Source organism: Stegostoma tigrinum, chromosome 30 (genome assembly GCF_030684315.1).
Source record: "Stegostoma tigrinum isolate sSteTig4 chromosome 30, sSteTig4.hap1, whole genome shotgun sequence".
Lineage (NCBI taxonomy): Eukaryota > Metazoa > Chordata > Chondrichthyes > Orectolobiformes > Stegostomatidae > Stegostoma > Stegostoma tigrinum.
In genome coordinates, this window is record NC_081383.1 from 25,492,484 (window position 1) to 25,509,404 (window position 16,921).

The 16,921-nt window shown below is 45.6% G+C and overlaps 1 protein-coding gene across 3 annotated transcripts in view; it reads right to left on the reverse strand.

Annotated features, from left to right (window-relative positions):
* Positions 1 to 16,921, reverse strand: part of slc1a6 (solute carrier family 1 member 6) — a 91,507-nt gene that overhangs the window by 35,415 nt on the left and 39,171 nt on the right. For all 3 annotated transcript variants that reach the window (XM_048559968.2, XM_048559969.2, XM_048559971.2), the window contains one exon: positions 13,161 to 13,298. In XM_048559968.2, the coding sequence (XP_048415925.1) occupies positions 13,161 to 13,298 (138 nt within the window). The remainder of the gene's footprint in view (positions 1 to 13,160; positions 13,299 to 16,921) is intronic.

Here is a 16,921-nt window from a genome sequence, read left to right on the forward strand (position 1 = left end):
GATGGATAGAGGAGAAGATAGGTGGAGAGGAGAGTGTGGGTGGGGAGGGGATAGGTCAGTCCGGGGAAGACGGACAGGTCAAGGAGGTGGGATGAGGTTGGTAGGTGGGAAATGGATGTGCGACTTGAGTTGGGAGAAGGGGATAGGTGAGAGGAAGAACAGGTGAGGGAGGCGGAGACATGCTGGGCTGGTTTTGGGATGCAGTGGGGGGAGGGGATGAGCTGGGCTGGTTGTGTGGTGCAGTAGGGGGAGGGGACGAGCTGGGCTGGTTTTGGGATGCGGTGGGGGAAGGGGAGATTTTGAAGCTTGTGAAGTCCACATTGATACCATTGGGCTGCAGGGTTCCCAAGCGGAATATCGTTTGCCGTTCCTGCAACCTTTGGGTGGCATCATTACGGCACTGCAGGAGGTCCAGGATGGACATGTCATCTAAGGAATGGGAGGAGGAGTTGAAATGGTTCGCGATTGGGAGGTGCAGTTGTTTATTGCGAACCGAATGGAGGTGTTCTGCAAAGCAGTCCCCAAGCCTCCGCTTGGTTTCCCCGAAGTAGAGGAAGCCACAATGGGTACAGCGGATGCAGTATACCACATTGGCAGATGTGCAGGTGAACCTCTACTTTATATGGAAAGTCATCTTGGGGCCTGGGATGGAGGTGAGGGAGGAGGTGTGGGGGCAAGTGTAGCACTTCCTGCGGTTGCAGGGGAAGGTGCCAGGTGTGGTGGGGCTGGAGGGGAGTGTGGAGCGGACAAGGGAGTCCCGGAGAGAGTGGTCTCTCCGGAAGACAGACAAGGGTGGGGATGGAAAAATGTCTTGGGTGGTGGGGTCGGATTGTATATGGCGGAAGCGTCAGATGATGATGCGTTGTATCCGAAGGTTGGTGGGGTGGTATGTGAGAACGAGGGGGATCCTCTTAGGGCGGTTGTGGCGGGGGTGGGGTGTGAGGGATGAGTTGCAGGAAATGCGCATTTCCCACATCTCATCCCTCACATCCCGTCCCCGCAATAACCGCCAAAAGAGAATTTACCCTCGTCCTCACATACCACCCCACCAACCTCCGGATTCAACGCATCATCCTCCGACACTTCCACCATCTACAATCCGACCCCACTGTCCAAGACAATTTTCCGTCCCCACCCTTGTCTGTCTTCCAGAGAGACCACTCTCTACATGACTCCCTTGTCCGCTCCACACTCCCCTCCAACCCCACCACACCCGGCACCTTCCCCTGCAACCGCAGGAATTTGCCCCCACATCTCTTCCCTCACCCACATCCCAGGCCCCAAGAAGACTTTCCACATCAAGCAGATGTTCACCTGCACATCTGCCAATGTGGTATACTGCATCCGCTGTACCTGTTGTGACTTCCTCTACATCGGGGAAACCAAGCCGCGGCTTGGGGACCGCTTTGCAGAACACCTACACTTGGTTCACCATAAACTACTGCACCGCTCAAATGCGAACCATTTCAACTCCCCCTCCCATTCCTCAGGCCACATGTCCATTCTGGGCCTCCTGCAGTGCCATAATGATGCCACCAAAACATTGCAGGAACAGCAAATGATATTCCGCTTGGGAACTCTGCAGCCCAATGGTATCAATGTGGATTTCACAAGCTTCAAAATCTTCCCTCCCCCCACTGCATCCCAAAACCGGTCCAGCTCATCCCTGCCTCCCTAACCTGTTCTTCCTCTCACCTAGCCCCTCCTCCCACCTCAAGCCACACCTCCATTTCCTACCTCCTAACCTCATCCTGCCCCCTTGACCTGCCCGTTCTCCCTGGACTGACCTATCCCCTCCCTTCCTCCCTACCTACACTCTCCTCTCCACCTATCTTCTCCTCTATCCATCTTCGATCCACCTCCTCCTCTCTCCCTATTTATTTCAGAACCCTCTCCCCATCCCCCTTGTAGGGTCTAGGCCTGAAATGTCAGCTTTTGTGCTCCTAAGATGCTGCTTGGCCTGCTGTGTTCATCCAGCTTCACACTTTGTTATCTTGGATTCTCCAACATCTGCAGTTCCCATTATCTCTGATCACAATGTTTCTCGTTCTCATTTTTCAAGAGGTAGCTTGACCAGCTCTTGACTGGTGCAGCAATTACATCAAACAGGTAGGTGTCTAGAAATAAGGCCCAAGTGTCACCAATGGCCCAGTTGATAGCCCTTGCACCTCTCAGACAGAAAACCTGTGGGTTTACTTTTTACTTTAAGAATACAAATCAAGACTGGCACTCCAATGCAATTCTGCGTGAGGGCTGCATTGTCATGAAGGTTGTCTTTCAGATGAGGTGTTAAACTGAGGCCCTACTCTGCCCTCAGTTGAAGGCAAATATTCCTGTGATATTTTTTCAAAGAAGGGTACGAGATGTCTCACAGGTGTCCTGGTCAATACTTACCCTTTAGTCAATAGCAGAAAAATCAATTTGTTGGTCGTTATCACATTGTTGGTCGTGGGAGCTTGCTGTGTGCAAATTGGCGACAGTGCTTCTTACAACAGTGGCCACACTCATGGATAGTCTGCAATGGAGAGTGATGCCAACAGCGCAGGTTTAATGCCAGTACTGGGTGAGGTCACCATGACAACTGGGTGTTCTCTACCTTGTCTCTCTCCAAGAAATGGTGACCTTTGGGTTAAACTCACCACCAGTTATCTCTCTCCAATCAGAGAACAGCTTATGGTCCTTTGCAACATGGCCACATTTACTTTCAATGCAGATGAAGTAATTTGCTTCAGCGAAAGGTCCTATTTAAAAGCAAGTCTTTCTTTTAATGTGAGCTCACGGACAGGGTTCAATCACCTGACGGAATTGGGAAGGAACTTTTCGGAATATTATTTCCGTTATCACCCTGATATTGTTTCACTGATTTTCAATTTTGTTCCTCCCTCACATTCAGGGAGTGGTCATCATGGTGTGGAGTTGAGGTGATTTATCACTGGTTTCCCCCGTTCCTAAACTTTATGTGATCATTTGTTCCAAGCAGCAACACAGAAATCAGCCAAGCATCCTGTAATGACTTCGCAGGATTAATGGCAGTAGATGGTTCACACAGTAGAAATGCACAAATTGAAAGAATGGCCTGGGAATCAGTTCACTGGAGAACAAAGTTTGTGTTTTAATGCTGCTGAACAGAGAGCGATACAGGATTTTGGACCTGAGACATTAAACAAAAGTGGCTTTCTGTGGACCTGCAATTGCTGAATGCATTGGACTGCCAGCAACCCTGCCATTACTGGTTAGTCCGAAAACCTGTGTCCTCATGACAACAAGTATGTCCAATATTTTCATCCTTCTCCTTTGAAATGATTTGATGCACTTGCCATTTTTGCTCTCACTTGTTCAAGTGCTCCTACTCTTTTGTGCACCGAAATGTCATTTTCATCTCTCCTAACCTCTGGCAAAAAAAACCGCAAAATAGCTGGAGACACAGCTAGCTGGTGAAACAAGGACCACCTGACAGTATCACATGTGGCTAGATAAAAGCCCACTTTGCTACTGCACTGGCAACCGCAGAAAAATCCAGCCACAACCTATCGCCTTGAACCTTTCAGAATACACGCGCTGTCATCAGAAGTGGCTGTCTGTGGATCTCACTGCCGAAAGCTTCTAGTGAAACAACTTGAGTGAATGCAAGTTTACTGTATACTTCTGACAGTGCATCTGCAATAGGGAAGGTTCAATCTCACCACTCTCAGTTGCACTATGTAGTAATGACAGGTAGATAACAGCATTCAGGGTAATCTGACATGAACACTACACCTGGCATTGGGCAAAAGCTGGAATAAGCAAGATAAATACAGTACTTTACACAAACGTTCTGTATATTTTCTCAAGTGTTAAGATAGAAAGTTTGCTGACAACTTCAAAACAACGGACCATCAAATCAGCAAGCATCCAACTGTTCGGCACACTACAGCCATATGTGATTTAAATTAAACCTGATTCCTATGAATTAAATATTTATCGGTCCAGCACTGATTAATGTAATTGCTGTGGACTCTCTGAATGTTAATTATCTTTTGGAACAAAGAATTCTGTACATCCGATTGAAGACAGGCAATGTTTGAGGCTGTGAAAAGCTTGCCCACAAAAGCCTGATTGTTTCATGTGATGCTGGGGCCCTGCCAGGAAAACAATTCCACACTACTGTGTTCTTCAGCAAATATTCCCAGGGGACGGTAAGAAGGGAATTGGCTTCAAGCCCAGCCACTTTGACAACTCTTCCTCGCTGAGGCAAAAGCAGCATTCAGATTTATTGGTACTCTTCAAGAAAGGGGAGAATCACAGAATGAGTAGGAGAGAGAGAGAGGAGAGAGCAGAGGGAGGAAACAAATGGTGTTTCAACTCACTAAATAGTATATTTGAATATGGAAGCCAAGACAGTGAAGAAATAATTGATTGGGTTTAGATTTTGATCTGTGAAGATGAGTGATCTTTATGTGTCGTTACTGTGATGGAAGATCAACTGAGTTTTAAAAAAGAAACAAACAATTACAGATGCTGGAGCTCTGAAACAAAAACAGAGGTTGCTGGAGAAACTCATCAGGCCTGTCAGCATTTGTAGCGAGAAAGACAAATTAACATTTCAGGGCCCAGTGATCCTTTTTCAGAAGCAATTGAGCTTGCTGTGTTGTCAAACTATGTTAATGGCAAACTATTTAAGAATTCACTATAATGCACTAGTGAATGATAAAGGAATAATTAGATTAATATCTTAAACAACTTAATGTAAAGTAGCATGTCCCTATACACTTTATAAATATCTTGGGTGGACAGGTTATGGTTTCAATGTAACTGATGGCTCAATTATAATGTATTCAATTATAAGGCATTTGGCTATACCTAATAAGCTATATTAAGAAATATTTTAGTAATGTAGAGAGGGAACTTCAGATTCCTAAATCATGGATTCCAGGGTTGGAGAAAGTCGGGCATTGCCTGAATCAAACTGGTAATCATATCCTAGGTGAAAAACAGAAGAGCGCTGTTCCACTGTCCTGAGACAGCCGAAAGAAAAATGCAGCAAGTCAAAGGTAACTGGAAAGAATAAACGTTGGAGGTGGAAATGTTAGAAAAAATGGTAACTTTGGAGACAGTACAGAAAAGATTTACCAGGATGTTGCCTGGTATGGAGGGCATTAACTAGGAGGAGAGGTTAAAGAAGCTTGGATTGTTCTTACTGGAACGACGGAGGTTGAGGGGTGACCTGATAGAAGTCTACAAGATTATGACACATGTGGACATGCACAGAGCGGACAGTCAGAAGATTTTTCCCAGGGTGGAAGAGTCAGTTACCAGGGGCCATTTGTTTAAGGTGTGAGGGGCAAGGTTTAAAGGTGATGTACGACGCAAGTTTTCTACACAGAGGATGGTGGGTGCCTGGGACTCGCTATTAGGGTAGGTAGTGGAAGCAGGTACTATAGTGACTTTTGAAGGGCGTCTTGACAAATACATAAATGAGATGGGTATGAGAGGGATATGGTCACCGGAAGAGTAGGGAGTGTTCAAGCCTGCATTCAAAGACTGGGCCTGGTCTGTGGAAAGAGTGCATTTTTTTTTCCAGGCAAATGACACTGGGGCAGATTAAAAGCGATGACTAATCCTCCTGTCAGCTTGTGGAGCTGCAGTATTTGTTTTGGTTATTAGGAGCCTAACTTTCCCTGACGCACCAGATACTAAAACCTTTCAATCGTTGATAGATTTAGTTAAGGAATGTTACAACCCAAAGCTTCATCTGATTCTGAGATGCTACTGGTTTTACTCAGCAATTCGAGAAACAGGGGAATTCCTATCGGGTTTTTAGACTAGGTTAAGATGATTGGCAGAAGCACATGACTTTGGCTTGACCCTTTATGAGATGCTGAGAGACCGTTTGGAATGTGGGATTAATGATATAACCACGTAAAAGCCCCTACCCAACTGGGCTTCAAACTAGCACTACAACTGACTTTATCATTGGAAAATGGAGCATATGATTAGATTAGATTCGATTCCCTACAGTGTGGAAACAGGCCCTTCAGCCCAACAAGTCCATACACCCCTGTGGAGCATCCCACCCAGACCCATTCTCCTATAACCCACACACCACTGAACACTACAGGAAATTTAGCATGGCCAATCCACCTACTCTGCACATCTTTGGACTGTGGGAGGAAACCGGAGCACCTGGAGAAATCCCACGCAGACACGGGGAGAATGTGCAATCTCGGCACAGACAGTTGCCTGAGGCTGGAATCAAACCTGGGTCCCTGGCACCGTGAGGCTGCAGTGCTAACCACTGAGCCACCATGCCGTCCACATGAATTGCAGGATTTTCTGATTGAAGGGGATACCCTCACCGGTCTGACTAGGCTTGGGTAACATCACTTCCGGCAATTACATAGCCTCACGCAGGACATATTGTGAACAGAGGGAGTCTAGGTCAGCCCACAGCAAAGCCCCAAAAACAAAGCCAAGCCTCGGCCAAACAGTTAAAATTTTCTTCAAGATCCGGGCCAACCAGACATTATAGTTGCTCCTGATCTGTGGACTCGAGAAAGCAGAACACAATCCCACTAGACCTAAATTGAGTAAGAGAACTCATAGCCCAAAAAGAGAAGGTTTGGCGGTTACATTTGGAGACAGGAAGTTCTACCAATACTTTTACAGCTGTAAATTTGTAATAATAATGGACTACAAACCTCTACTAGGTCTACATAAACAGGATAAGGCAGTTCCGCCCATAGCTTCAGGCTGAATTCAGCGGTAGACTCTAACACTAAGTATTTATAATTACATGTTGGAACACTGTCCAGGATGCCAAGTGCACTGAGCTGCCTCCCACTGGCAGATACACTTGTACACTGGGGGTACTGCCACTGGAAGAGTCTGTAGTGGTTTCAAATTTTCTGTACATACCTCCAGTCAGGGCTGACAATATCAGACCTCTCTCCGACCGTGGCAAAATTGAAACATCCAGGGCTAATAAGGGAAACCAAATGGCTGTCACAACGAGATCTGAAACCTTTTCAGACCAGGAAAGACCAGATAACAGGAGAGGATGGCACAATATTATGGGGAGCAAGACTGACTGACCTGAGCAAAGGTCACTGCCAGATGCTGGTTGAACTCCACCAGCATTACCCAGGGGTTTTCAAAATGAAGACGTTGGCGAGGAGTAATGTCTCATGGCCAGGTTTGGATGCTGACATAGTTGCATTGGTGGCGCAATGCCAACAAGGACAAAAATTGCCACTAGCAGCTCCCCCTCATTCATGAGAATGACTAGGTAAACCCTGAACTCGGTTACACATCGACAGGCCCTTTCTTGGGCTCAACGTACTTAGTCATTATGGACGCCCGCTCAAAATTGCTGCATGTACATTGTGTTCATTCATCAAACACAGTGACAATGATAGAAAAACTGTGAGCATCTTTTGCAATGCACAGTCTCCCTGAAGTGTTGGTCACAGATAACAGGCTGTCATTTACCAGCAGAAATTTGAGTAGTTCCTAAAGTCAATGGTATTTGTCTTACAAGGACTATCTGTTATTCAATGGTCTGGGAGAAAGAACAGTCCAAACTTTGAGGGAGAGCTTAAAGAAACAGGCCCCAGATTCACTAGGTGACAAACTGTCCCGATTCCTGTTTGATTATAGGCCCTCACGCAACTACAGGGATAGCTCCAGCAGAGTTGCTAATGGGGAGAAGACTCCTCACCAGGTTAAATTCAGTCCTGAGGGGACCGGGTGAAATGGCATCAGGTACACCAATGCCGGACACAAGTCTCCGCTCAGTGAGAGAGACAGTTTACTTCAGGGAATGATGTTTGGTGTAGGAAACACGGGAATGGCCCTGCATGGGTAAGGGACATGGTCAAAGTGAGGTGAGGTCCTATGATGTGTATAGTTTGCTCTGGTGGGAAGGTCCTGAACAAGGATGTGGACCAAATAAAAGCTGCAAACTCGCCAACAGTGTGGGAGTAAAACATGCCCAGCTCCTCAACAGCCTTTCTGACTGTTCCGGAACCCATAGGGCTTACCCTCTGCATTGAGCATTGAAAATACCTTGGAATCTGAGATGGACAGGGTGGATGTCATCACCTTGATGCCTTGGCTACCTGAGGAGGAGACTGAATTTCTTTTGAGTCACTTCAGGTACAAGAGGCAAGCTACTATGCATTACACGCCACCTATATCAGAGGCAGAGTTAGAGGAAACTGACCTGGTGCAAAAACTCTAGGAGGAGCTAAAATAAAATGAACTGGCCCATGTCCTTAGACTCAAAGGATAAGGGATGTAGTAGTTTTAATGAGGTCAACCAGGTGGACCTTTGGAATATGAGTTCCCTGATTGGGACTATCAATCTGTTCCAATCCGGGAGCTCTGGCTCACAGATAAGAACTGGAGTATCAGACATCCTACTCACTCAGACAGCTGGCTCTAAGGGAGCTGGATCAGTGTCAGGGACTCTTCATGTATAAACAAAGGATGACTTGGATACTGGCCTCCGTGGAGTTATTTCACCAGGTGAGGTAAATTTACGGCCTGTCTCCTCAATCTACTCATAATAAACAATCACAGAACTTTGCCATTGTTAGGCAAGGACTTAAGCAATCACAAATGAACTGCCTTCAGGTGGGGAAAGATAAAGAGAAAAGTGCAAGGCCCCACTAATGTACATCAGAATACAGCTACCGCTGTGGGATGTCGCTCAGATTTCCCATTTATTGCAGTGTGCTGACCACATGAATGATGCTCGCTCTAAGCATACAGAAGTCACAGCTAAGTGATGTTTCACCTTGAGCTTTCATTAAAATAATCTGGAATTAGACTTTTGATTATTTTACGACTTTAATTTCTCACACAACCACTTAGTTTCTATGATAGTAGGAACTGCAGATGCTGGAGAATCTAAACTAACAAGGTGTAGAGCTGGATGAACACAGCAGGCCAAGCTGCATCAGAGGAGCAGGAAGGCTGGCGTTTCAGGCCCAGCCCAAGGGTCTAGGCCTGAAACATCAGCCTTCCTGCTCCTCTGATGCTGCTTGGCCTGCTGTGTTCATACAGCTCTACACCGTGTTAGCTCACTTAGTTTCTACATGCTTTTGTTTATATGCAATTATTTAATTTATGGATACACCCACTAATTTTGGCCTGAGATCAGAAGAAAATGGCAGACAGTCCTTATAGTCCCTGGCACAATCTGGCATGGTAAAAAATAATTTTCGGTCCAATGTTATCCTAATACCTTCATCAAGTATAGGCTTATAAATGTTAACAAAGTAGGTATGTATCTTCTCCCTTTCTTCTCAAGTCTATCTGGGTTTGCTTATAGATATAGCCTTTTTGAGCTAAGAGTGATGGTTGAATACCTATACTGCACCAATTACATTTGGAATATTTTAATAACAGAAATCAACCGCCACCAATCTGCTCTTGAATGGCTGCTGACATTGATACAGTAATTTGTCTGATAACCTTTTCGAAAATAAAATTTATTGGATGTGGGCATTGCTGGTTGACCAGCATTTATTACCCATTCCTAGTTGCCCTTGAGAAGGAGGTGGTGAGCTGCCTTCTTGAACCGCTGCAGTCAGTTTGCTACAGGTAGACCCACATTAGGGAGGGAATTCCAGGATTGCGACCCAGTGAAAATGCAGGAGTAGCGATATATTTCCGAGTCATGATGGCGAATGGCTTGGAGGCAAAATTGCAGATGGTGCCGCCCTTGTCATTCTGAATAGTAATGGTTGTACGTTTGGAAGGTGTTTGGAGAATTTTAGCAGTGCATCTTGTAGATTGTTCACACAGTTGCTACTGAGTATCAGTGGTGCAGGAAGTGAAATTTTGTTGTTGTGGTGCCAATCAAGTGAGCTGCCCTCCAGCATCTGCAGTTCCCATTATCTCTCAAGTGAGCTGCCCTGTCTGGTGTCAAGCTCCTTGAGTTTTGCTGCAGCTGCACCCATTCAAGAAATTTGGGAGTATTGCATCACACTGCTGACTTGTGCCTTATAGGTGGTGGACAGACTATAGAGGGGTCGAGATGTGAGTTACTCACTGCAAGATTCCTAGCTTTGCGCAATACTATACTTATACAGTTAGTCCAGTTCAGATTCTGGTAAATAGTAAATACTAGGATGTTGTTGGTGGGGGATTCAATCATGATAATGTCAGTGAACAGGGGTGATGGGGTAATGCTTACATTCTCCCTCGTTGAAGATAGCCATAGCCTGGACCTTCTGTGTATGAATGTTACTTGCCACTTGTCAGCCTGAACCTGCATTTGTCCAAGACTTGCTGCATTTGGACGTGGTCTGCTTTAGTATCTGTGAAGTGGTTCTGCAGATGGTTGAGCCTCAAACACTAACCTCAAGAATTCTCGAAGAGATGTCCTGGAGCTGAGATAACCGATGTCCAACCACAACCATTACCTTTGTTATTGTTAGCAGAGTGTGTATAAACTACTGAATAATCGGAACCACACATACACAGTTCCTAAAGCAGTACCATCCAAATGAAGTCAGTCACTAGGCACAAGTGTGGATGTAGAGCCTTGATTTCAGCAAAAGGGCTTCCTTCTAGTTGAAAATGCCTTAAATACAACACAAGTAAATGTACATCAAAGGACATTGTCTTATCAAATATTTGTCACTGATCAGTATGGAACTTTGTTGTCTTTAACTTTTACCAGTTTTCAAATCTGATGTGAATTTATCAAATCCTAGCATTGCTTTGAGGTTTTTGTCCACAGTTTGCAAGTGATTGGATGCAGGTTGCCCATTATCAGAGCCATGCTTATTGGAGCTGCTGATCTTTGGATAGGTTTGCTTTTATCTGTTCGCCTGCAGTGGTCATTCTAATCATTTCAGCCTACCACAAATGACCTCTCTCTCTATGCAATGTTGCTGTTGCTTCCATAGTGTTAGAAAATTCCATTTTTAATGGCGTTACATGTCATGTCCACATACCAGTAAGCAGTAACAAGGAAGTAAAGTATACCCGAACATCAAAAAAATTCACCAGCTCATGCGTTTTCTTTTGCCACCTTGTGAACAAGCTGGTCACAGAACAAAAACATGCAGTAGGCTGGGTTTTACAGCATGTCAGTGCTTGCCTCCTGCCCGAGATGAAAGTTTAGTGGGGATCCATCTACAATGCCAGTAGCTTCCCAGAGCACACTGGGAGCAGTGCTAATTGCTTTAAAGTGTGACTTCAGCCCTTTGCTCAGGTGGACAACCTGCATTTGAGATGACAGGCAGCTATGTAGGCCCAGCCAGAAACAGTGGTCATATATGGGTCTGCCAAGGAATCCAGCAAGAGGAGCGAGGGGATGGGGCTCTAGACTCAAGAGGCAGTTTCCACAGTCAAAAGTGACAAAATAACATTTCTGGGAGGTGGGGAGATACTTCTAATGGGTCTATGGGATCCCCAAGAGGAGGTCTCTCCCTGCCCTCACTCAACATCAGTCTGGACAGTTACGCATATTCTCAGATAGTGTAGACTTCCCTCTAAATCAGGTAAAAGACTGGCAGTGAGATGAAGGCCTTCAAGTGCCTCAATAGACCCAAGGGTGTGCAGGCTTCCTGTACCTGCTCCTCCATTGCTGCAAAGCTTCAGACAGCTCTGAGGCAAATGACTAGGAGTTGGGAAACCTGCTGTTGGATTTTCACTGCCCCTCCACCTTCTCGAAGGTGAGTGGTAGACTAAAGGGTGCAGAAGACACTGAAAGTCTGCAGCAGGATATCGATAGTCTCAATGAATGGGCAAAGGTCTGGCAGATGGAGTACAATGTTGATAAGTGTGAGGTCATCCATTTTGGTAGGAATAACAGCAAAATAGACTATGTTTTAAATGGTAAAAAATTGCAGCACACTGCTGTGCAGAGGGACTTGGGTGTCCTTGTGCATGAATTGCTAAATGTAGGATTGCAGGTGCAGCAGGTAATTGAAAAGGCAAATGGTACTTTGTCTGTCATTGCTTGAGGGACGGAGTTTAAAAACAGGAAGGCTATGCTGCAGCTGTATAGGGTCCTGGTGAGGCCACACCTGGAGTACTGTGTGCAGTTTTGGTCTCCTTACTTGAGAAGAGATATACTAGCACTGGTGGGGGTGCAGAGGAGATTCACTCGGTCGATTCCAGAGTTGAGAGAGTTGGATTATGAGGAGAGACTGAGTAGACTGGGATTATACTCATTGGAATTCAGAAGAATGAGGGGAAATCTTATAGAAACATATGAGATTATGAAGGGAATAGATAAGGTGGAGGCAGGGGTGCTGGTTCCACTAGCAGGTGAAACTAGGACGAGAGGGCATCGCCTCAAAATGAAGGGAAGCAGATGCAGGACTGAGATCAGGAGGAACTTCTTCACCCAAAGGGTTGTGAATCTGTGGAATTCCCTGCCCAGCGAAGCGGTTGAAACTACCTTGCTGAATGTTTTTAAGGCAAGGCTAGATAAATTTTTGAACAGTAAAGGAATTAAGGGTTACGGTGAGTGAGCGGATAAGTGGACCTGAGTCTCAAAAAGATCGGTCATGATCTCATTAAATGGCGGGGCAGGCTCGAGGGGCTGGATGGCCTACTCCTGCTCCTAGTTCTTATGTTCTTATACCAAATGTCTTCTTCACCACCCTGTCTACCTGTGACTCTACTTTCAGGCAACTATGTGCAACATGCACCCCTAGGTCTCTTTGTTTGGCTACACTCCCCGGGGTTCCACCATTAAGTGTATAAGCCCTGCCCTGGTTTGCCTTACCAAAATGTAACACCTCACATTTATCTAAATTAAACGCCATCCGCCACTTACCAAAATGCAACATCTCATATTTATCTAAATAAAATTCCATCTGCCACTCCTCAGCCCATTGACCTATCTGATCAAAATCCTGTTGTACTCTGAGACAACCTTCATCACTGTTGTAACTTGCAGTTTGGGCTTCTAACACTTTCCCCTTGGAAATATTCTTCCTCTCCATCTGCACGATTTATTACCTTATGAAACACATCTTTCAGCAATAAAACTGTGTCCCTGTCTAGTCATTACTTATCCTGGATTCCTTCACCTTCATAAATTCTTTGATTGTCATTATGGTTTGAACTTAGAGACCCTGTATTTTTTTTAAAGCCTTACAAACATTCCAGACATTATTTATGAATGAAATCAGTAATAGTTTAAGCCCTCTTACCTGAAACCAGACTGGAAACAATGAGTGGCAACACCAGCATCTGTAGCATTCTCATCAGCAACTCACCCGGGAAAGAGAAATACTTAATCTCACGGTAAGACAGCTTATAGGGCCGGAGGGTAAAACCCAGAATTATACCTGTCAAAAAGTCAAAATAAACTGAATTTCATGCAATACATTAGTGCAAACAGAATTATATTCCCCGTATTGATTAATAAACTTGAGGCAAAAAGAAAAGTTTGGAAAATTCAAGGTCACCATTGTCCAGAGACACAAATATGAGCACAGGGGAAGAGAATAGATCAGGGAAAATGCAGGAGGAGGAAAGAGAAGAGGAATAGTTATGGGGACTATCAGCTTATTGTCATTCCTTGATGCAATCCTTTCAAATGTTAAAGATGAATTTTAATGTGTTTGGGGTATGTTACACGAGAGTCACAACTCAGGGTCTGGCTGTCCTGCCAGGTCTAATTTTCGGCTATTTGGCAGCAATAAACATGTGGACACGTTTGAGGTTTTTCTGATTATGGTTTTGGAGGTTCACAAAAGGTTTAGTAGGGTCGACATAAATCCAATGTTTGAACCAAAACTTTAAGGGCGTAACAAAAAGACATCACCGATGAATGAGAGAATTCAAAAGAAACCTCTGTGCTCAGCTATTCACACCTGACATTGGTTCTTCTCAGGAATTTCAATCCTCTTTACAGCTTTCCTCTCCTGATCTCAGATCTTTACACTTTTCTGGCTCTAGTCCCAACTCAAAGTTTCCTCTCCTGAAGCCTGGTCCTTTCCACACACCAGTCTCTGTTCCTCTTGGTCTCTTCACTATTCCCCAGCCCCAACTCCCAATCCTTCCTACTACCAACTTCAGCTCCTAAGTCCCAGCCTCCTCTCCTGACCAGTGATTCTCCTTCTCAGAATCTGTTCCCAACTCTCTGGTGCAACCTTTATTCCCCCCTTCCACCATAATTGCTATTGTTCACAGATTCTGATTTTCTGCATAACTTGGAAAAATAATTAAGTTTTGTAGCAAAGGATTTGAGGGCAACATTAATGTGTAAATGTAAAAAAGAGAAACATGTAAAAGATGAGCAAATACTCAACAGGGAATTGTTTTTCCAGACAATAAAGTGTAACCTATTAATGAGCTTGTTTAGGTAATGCAGTTTAACCTATGATGCTATAATATTGAAGGACACTTTATTAATCAGAACACAAACAATTTAAGGTACTTTGGGCAAGCTGGAAAGGCAGAAGACTACAGGGAGACGGTGAATGTGAGGCTAGATGAACACAGCAGGCCAAGCAGCATCTCAGGAGCACAAAAGCTGACGTTTCGGGCCTAGACCCTTCATCAGAGAGGGGGATGGGGAGAGGGAGCTGGAATAAATAGGGAGAGAGGGGGAGGCGGACCGAAGATGGAGAGTAAAGAAGATAGGTGGAGAGAGTATAGGTGGGGAGGTAGCGAGGGGATAGGTCAGTCCAGGGAAGACGGACAGGTCAAGGAGGTGGGATGAGGTTAGTAGGTAGCTGGGGGTGCGGCTTGGTGTGGGAGGAAGGGATGGGTGAGAGGAAGAACCGGTTAGGGAGGCAGAGACAGGTTGGACTGGTTTTGGGATGCAGTGGGTGGGGGGGAAGAGCTGGGCTGGTTGTGTGGCGCAGTGGGGGGAAGGGACGAACTGGGCTGGTTTAGGGATGCAGTAGGGGTAGGGGAGATTTTGAAACTGGTGAAGTCCACATTGATACCATATGGCTGCAGGGTTCCCAGGCGGAATATGAGTTGCTGTTCCTGCAACCTTTGGGTGGCATCATTGTGGCACTGCAGGAGGCCCATGATGGACATGTCGTCTAGAGAATGGGAGGGGGAGTGGAAATGGTTTGCGACTGGGAGGTGCAGTTGTTTGTTGCGAACCACCCTACCAACCTCCGGATACAACGCATCATCCTCCAACACTTCCGCCATTTACAATCCGACCCCACCACCCAAGACATTTTTCCATCCCCTCCCCTGTCTGCTTTCCGGAGAGACCACTCTCTCCGTGACTCCCTTGTTCGCTCCACACTGCCCTCCAACCCCACCACACCCGGCACCTTCCCCTGCAACCACAGGAAATGCTACACTTGTCCCCACACCTCCTCCCTCACCCCTATCCCAGGCCCCAAGATGACATTCCACATTAAGCAGAGGTTCACCTGCACATCTGCCAATGTAGCATACTGCATCCATTGTACCCGGTGTGGCTTCCTCTACATTGGGGAAACCAAGCAGAGGCTTGGGGACCGCTTTGCAGAACACCTCCGCTCAGTTCGCAACAAACAACTGCACCTCCCAGTCGCAAACCATTTCCACTCCCCCTCCCATTCTCTAGATGACATGTCCATCATGGGCCTCCTGCACTGCCACAATGATGCCACCCGAAGGTTGCAGGAACAGCAACTCATATTCCGCCTGGGAACCCTGCAGCCATATGGTATCAATGTGGACTTCACCAGTTTCAAAATCTCCCCTTCCCCTACTGCATCCCTCAACCAGCCTAGTTCGTCCCCTCCCCCCACTGCACCACACAACCAGCCCAGCTCTTCCCCCCCACCCACTGCATCCCAAAACCAGTCCAACCTGTCTCTGCCTCCCTAACCGGTTCTTCCTCTCACCCATCCCTTCCTCCCACACCAAGCCGCACCCCCAGCTACCTACTAACCTCATCCCACCTCCTTGACCTGTCCGTCTTCCCTGGACTGACCTATCCCCTCGCTACCTCCCCACCTATACTCTCTCCACCTATCTTCTTTACTCTCCATCTTCGGTCCGCCTCCCCCTCTCTCCCTATTTATTCCAGCTCCCTCTCCCCATCCCCCTCTCTGATGAAGGGTCTAGGCCCGAAACGTCAGCTTTTGTGCTCCTGAGATGCTGCTTGGCCTGCTGTGTTCATCTAGCCTCACATTTGATTATCTTGGAATTCTCCAGCATCTGCAGTTCCCGTTATCTCTGATACAGGGAGACAGTGTCTACCCTGACCAAAGTGAGCGGAGGCAATGTGTGTTTCTTATTTAATTACATTACATGAATTACACTACTTTGTTGTCTATGATTCACCTTGCTTGGAATAAAGCAGTTTATGATTTAAACCTAGCTTCACCCAATCCATTGTTAACTGGGTCCTCCTTCAGAAAGATTGAAGAAGTGTTTTTACATGAGATAGTGATCAATTGCAGGTGACAATCAAGTTTTAATCTTACAGTGTGGGGTTCTACAACTGTCCAAGTAGATATGACTACATGAACTAACGTAAATAAAAATAAACTGCTCAGACTGCTAATAAAAGGGACTAAAACAATGAACTCAAGTACTTATCCACAGCAGAACAAAATTTGTAACATGCAACGAAAGCACTATAGCACCAAATGGCGATGTTACAGAAATCAGTGATTAGATTAATGCAGGAAATCAATAAGGCTTACACGAATTGATCAGAATTACCTGTCAGTGAGAAGTGTGAATATTTTTACTTTCTATGAGAAACGTTTATATGGCAGTTGCAATGTAGTTACACACGTACTTTTTTGCAATATGTGATAGTCAATATGATTACATATTTCTACCTGTCAACATGTGAGTGGTGACATAAGGAATGTTGTTTCTCAACAAGCAGGCCACACTCATCCTTAGCATGGTGAAGACAAAATAAATTTCCCTTCCCATTCCTTCACTAAACACATCCCAATTTCATATCATATAGTTAGTGGAGAGTTAATCGCTGTAG